General features: G+C 63.0%; 1 protein-coding gene across 1 annotated transcript; it reads right to left on the bottom strand.

Moving 5' to 3' along the window:
• Window positions 1–242: 242 nt before the first annotated feature.
• CLIC3 (chloride intracellular channel 3) lies at window positions 243–2,446 on the bottom strand. Its single transcript, XM_060101970.1, is given in 8 exon segments — window positions 243–293; window positions 679–762; window positions 831–1,006; window positions 1,087–1,193; window positions 1,298–1,438; window positions 1,532–1,588; window positions 1,590–1,640; window positions 2,412–2,446. Coding segments are annotated over 8 exon segments (702 nt in total).
• Window positions 2,447–5,331: the final 2,885 nt, after the last annotated feature.

Raw genomic sequence — 5,331 nt, 5'->3', positions numbered from 1 at the left:
CCGCCCTGGCCTGAGTGGTTTGGGAGCCCAATCCAGTCCCGCCATCCCTGAGGAGTGGGGGGATGGACCGCGCCCCGCCCACTGGGCTATCATCTGGAGCTGAGCGTCTCACGGTGGGAGTTTGGGGGTGGCACAAATTGCGGGGCCTCTGGTCCTCGGATGTCCGTACCCGCTCACTGGGGCTGCAGACGAGCCGGCCGGTGGCGGGGGAGGCGAGCGCGCTAGTGGGGGCACACGGCGGGCTAGGCCGCCAGGATCTCGGCGCTGTGTGGACACGTGTAGTTTTGTTTTTTATTTATTTATTTATTTATTTATCTTTGGCTGCGTTGAGTCTTCTTTGCTGCGCGCAGGCTTTCTCTAGTTGCAGCGAGCGGGGGCTACTCTTTTTTTTTTTTGGCTGTGTTGGGTCTTCATTTCTGTGCGAGGGCTTTCGCTAGTTGCGGCGAGCGGGGGCCACTTTTCATCGCGGTGCGCGGGCCTCTTACTGTCGCGGCCTCTCTCGTTGCGGAGCACAGGCTCCAGACGCGCAGGCTCAGTGGTTGTGGCGCACGGGCTTAGTTGCTCTGCGGCATGTGGGAGCTTCCCAGACCAGGGCTCGAACCCGTGTCCCCTGCATTGGTAGGCAGATTCTCAACCACTGCGCCACCAGGGAAGCCCGACACGTGTAGTTGAACTCGTCTCCTGCAGGGCGTTGTCCAGTTAGAGGCGGACGCAGCGCAGCTCAGCAGGGATGGGCGCCTGGCGGAAGTGCGCGCACACCGTCTACGGGCGAGGGGCGCGGTCGGGGTCTCCTCGAGGGTCCGCCTTGCCCCGCCCGGCCCGGCGCTCACGTTCACGACGTGCAGCGTGGGCAGCAGCCCGCAATCAGCCAGCGTGAGCTGGTCGCCGTCCACACAGCGGCGGCGTCACTCGCGCAGCTGCGGCTCCCGCGCCAGCTCGCGCTCCAGGGGCGCGCGCAGGTAGCTGTCCGGCTTGGCGAGGGCGCGCAGCAGATGCTGCTACAGGGCTGGGGGTGGGGAGCGCGGTGAGGAGCCGGCCGGGGGCGCCACTCCCCCCAGCCTCGCCGCGTCTCCGGACCCTCCTCACCATCGTTCAGCGCGGGCACCGGGTTCTTGATGAAGGCTGAGAATCTGTGAAAGACGTCATTGCCCGCCGCGGTGGACTCCCTGTATCTGGGCGCTAGGCTGGGGAATCTGAGGGTGGAGGGCTTTGGGGTCAGACCCTTGCTGCCCCCTGCGGGGCCCCGGGTTCTGTCCTGGGGGTGTCCTGCCTGAGGGCCCCATCTTGCTCCTCCCACCGCACCCGGCCGTCACTCGGGGGGCCCAGCGTCTCCTCCAGAAACTCCTCAATCTGCAGCGTGTCCGTTTTGGCGCCGCCGTCATAGAGCAGGATGGGCAGCTTCGAACCCGGGGCAAAGTCCTTCAGCACATCTGGGGACCTGTGGGCACAAGGCAGGGGGCAAGCGGCTGGCCCGAGGAGGGCCAAAGTCAGCGAGGGGTTCCCAGGACGGGTTCCCGGGGCAGGGGCTCACCTGCGGGGGTCCGCGGGGGCGAGTGTGAAGGACATGCCCTTGAGAAGCAGGATCGTGGGGCCTCTGACGAGAAGGGCGGTGACCCACGCTCTCACTGTCCTCGCTCGCCCGGGTGGGAGGAGAAGAGGGGCGTCGGAGCAGGGAGCACACCCAGGAGCCCCGCGGCCTCCCACTGCCAAGAGGTTGGGGCAAGGCCAGGGCTCCAACTCAGTTGGGCACGGCCTGGACAAGCGGCCGCGAGGGCCCTTCACTCGGTCCCTGGGAGGCGGGGAGGGCTGCAGCGCTGCTGAGAGCCTGGAGGCTGGGCCAGGGCACTGCGGTGAGGGGTGCAGAGGCGGGAGCCTGGCTCTGGAGCTTGGTCCCTCGGCCCGTATCTTCAGAGCCTGGGCTGAGGCCAGGCCCCTGGGCACCAGGCCCTGCAGGCTGGTCACAAGGGTGGAGTGGGACAAGTCAGCTGTTTTCGGAGTGATTCACCTTGCTGCACCGGGTACCTCGCTGCCCCGGGCTTCAAGGGTGGGAGGAGGCCAGGCCCTGGCAGCCCCTCACTGGGGTCGGCAGATCTAGGCATGGAGGGCTGCCTGGCACAGCTCCTCTTCTGATTCATTGAGCCCAGCCTCCACCGGGTTTCGGCCACTGCTCCTTGCCTGCTACATCCCCCCTGCCCCCCAGGGGCTTTTCCTTCAGGAGGGCTGGGCTGTGCCGGGGAGTCAAGGCTGGGAGTCAGGGTGAGGCCACCCCAAGCCCTTTGGGAATGGTTCACCGGCGCTCCCCCCTTCGCTGCCCCAAAGGACAGCCCGAGCCCAGCGCAGGGCAAGAGGTGCGGACCCTGCCGCAGAGACCCACCCTTCAGACGTCCCCGCAGCCCGGCCAGCCCGGCACCTTGACAAACAGCTGGAGCTTGGCGGTCTCAGCCATGGTGGGGAGCTTCGGGCGGCGTCAGGGCCTGGGCGGGGACCTGCGGAGCTCCCTTTAAGGTTCCCTGAGCGCCCCACCCTCCCAGGCCCGGGAGCCCACCCTGTGGAGTCACCTAGGTGGCGCACAGGCAGCCAGGGCTTAGTGCCAGGGTGAGGGTGTGACCGTGGAGAACTGAGTGCTCGGAGCTGGAGCGGGGGCGCCACGGCTCGGGGGGTGGAGTGGTGGAGGCGGCCAGTGCACTGGCAGTCGGGGAAAGAGGGGTGCCGACCTGGGAGGGGGCAGCTCTGGATCAGGACCACCCCCACCGTGAGCCCAACAGCCCTCCCTGCAGTGGACACCCCCACCGCCTGTGAGGGTTCCCAGCCCAGAAAGCCGAGGAGCGGGAGGAGATGAACAGCCCGGCCACAGCCTGTTTCCGCATCTGCCGACCAGGGCACTACAGGAGTGATAAACCGCTTGGGAGGGAAGCCCCCTTCCCACCTACTGATCTCCGTTAGATAGAGCCCCCCCCCCAGGGCAGGGCCCACATTCCAAACGTGCCCAAAGGGGACGGGCCGGGCTCAGGTGTCTTTACCCGGCCGACCCCACATCCCTGCTCCTCCGTTGTGGGCTCAGGGCGGGTTTCTCCCTGCTCTTAACCTTTAAAAGAACGCTTGGGGTTAGAAGTCACAGTCTTCTGAGCCACGGGGACCTACCCCGCCACACACACCTCCCCACCCTGGACTGGAAGGAGGCCAGAGGAGGCTGGGGGAGTTGGCAGCCTCACAGGTGTGCGCCTGCCGTCCCGCCCCGATAGGGGCCACTCACCGGACGTCCCCCACTGGGGCCCAGCGCCTGGGGTGAGGGGGGCTTAGGGAGGAGCCATCGTGGTGCAGCGCCACCTAGTGGCAGCCAGTGGGATCTGCACGGCGCCTTCCACTCCAAGCCCAGGGCCTCGTTCCCCCCACCCCACCCCACCCCACCCCGGTCCAGGCCCCCAGCCCGACAGACCCTCTCCGGAAGCAACAGTGGTCAGGGCTCCTGGCAGAGGCCCCCTGAGCCTGCGGCTGACCTCGACATACTGTGGAGTTGGGGCCTGGGCCTCCGGACCACCTGCCACCACCACGGGGCTGCTCCTCAACAACTGGCGGGGGGGGGTCACCCCGCTCCCTTCCTGCTTCCCTGCCACACAAACTGCCACCCTGGAGAAAGGCTGAGGTCCCTCCACACCTGCGCCTGTTCACCAGATGTCCTGTGTGTAAAGGCACCCTTACATGTCCGTTAGAAAAATGGTGACATGGACAAATGAACAGGTGGTTCAGAAAAAAGGAAATAAAACACCAACAGAATACATGACAGTGTGTTTCATTGTACACGTATTCCAAGAACAAATGAGAATAACATACATACGGTTTGTGGTTACAACGGGCAGAAATGTGGCAACCATATTCTTGGCAAGTGTGTGGGGAAACGCACTCTGGGGGCGTCCCTGGTAAACAGCAGCTGCCATCGAGTCGTCCCCATAAGTACACAAGGGACAAATGGGTGTGCAGTCCCCCAGGACGTGGCAGAGTCCTGGTGCGTCCACAGGAGCGGACGGAGGAGGTGGGTCTCACTAGCCTGAGATTTACTGGTGTTACGGGCTGAACTGTGTCCCCTCCAAATTCATATGAAGTCCTCCTCCCCAAGCCCCCACTCCTCAGAATGTGACCATATTTGGAGATGGGGTCTGTACAGAAGTAATCAAGTTAAGATGAGGTCATTACGATGGGCCCTAACCCAACATGACTGTCCTTATAAAAAGGGGAGGGACTTACCTGGTGATCCAGTGGTTAAGAATCTGCCTTCCAAAGGAGGGGACGCGGGTTCGATCCCTGGTCGGGGAACTAAGATCCCACATGCTGCGGGGCAACTAAGCCTGTGCGCCGCAACTACTAAGCATGCAGGCCACAACTAGAGAGAAGCACACGCACTGCAACGGAGACCCCGAATACCGCAACTAAGACTCGACACAGCCAAAAATAAATAAATGTTTTAAATATATATATATACATATAAAAAAGGGGGAGATGTGGACACACACACACACACAGAGGGAGAGCCCTGTGTGGAGGCGGAGGCAGAGATGGGGGTGACGCTTCCAAAGCCAGAGGCCCCAAAGAAAACCACCAGCACCTGGGAGGGCAGGGAGCAGACCGTCCCTCACAGCCTCGGGAGGCTCCAACCTGCCGACACCTCGATCTTGGACTTCTGACCTCCAGACGGTGAGAGTAAATGTCCGGTGTTTAAGGCACCCCGGTTGTGGTACTTTTGTTATGGCAGCCCTAGCAAACCAGGCCAAGTGGGAGAGAGAAACCCAGCAAACTGAAAAACTACCCATTAGTGTATGTCCCTCTGAGCCTATGCTTGTGTGTACCCTGCAGGCTGACCTCTGACGTGTACAAACACAGACATTCAATTTGTGTTTTCTATCCACTTGCACTGTATGAAATTTCTACCATGTTTCAAAAATGTTTTTAAAGTGAGAACAAACCTATGGTCACCAACATTAACCAGACCACACCTACCCCAGCCACTTGGATTGTCCCTAACCAACCCTCCCCACCGCCCGCCCCTGCCATATCCACAGAGCAGCCCCCGGAGGGCCCTTGTGGGCTGCCCGCCCTCCTCCACAGTCCCTGCGGGGCAGGCTCGGCCCAAGGTCCCAGGGCTGCTGTCCTTGACCTCATCCCTGTGTTGGAAACTCTTCTCTCCTGAGCCCCGGCCTGCAGGGGGAGGAGCCCACCCCTCCTCCAGGCTGACCCAGTCACCCTCCCCCACCCTGAGCCCGGCCTACGGGGCAGGGGCTGTACCTTGGCATCCAGCGGGCCCACCTTCACCCCACACCCCACCCTACACACGCAAGC

The sequence above is a fragment of the Mesoplodon densirostris genome, chromosome 6 (assembly GCF_025265405.1).
Source record: "Mesoplodon densirostris isolate mMesDen1 chromosome 6, mMesDen1 primary haplotype, whole genome shotgun sequence".
Lineage (NCBI taxonomy): Eukaryota > Metazoa > Chordata > Mammalia > Artiodactyla > Ziphiidae > Mesoplodon > Mesoplodon densirostris.
Note: the sequence above shows the minus strand (reverse complement) of the source record. Positions and strands in the feature narration are given on the sequence as shown.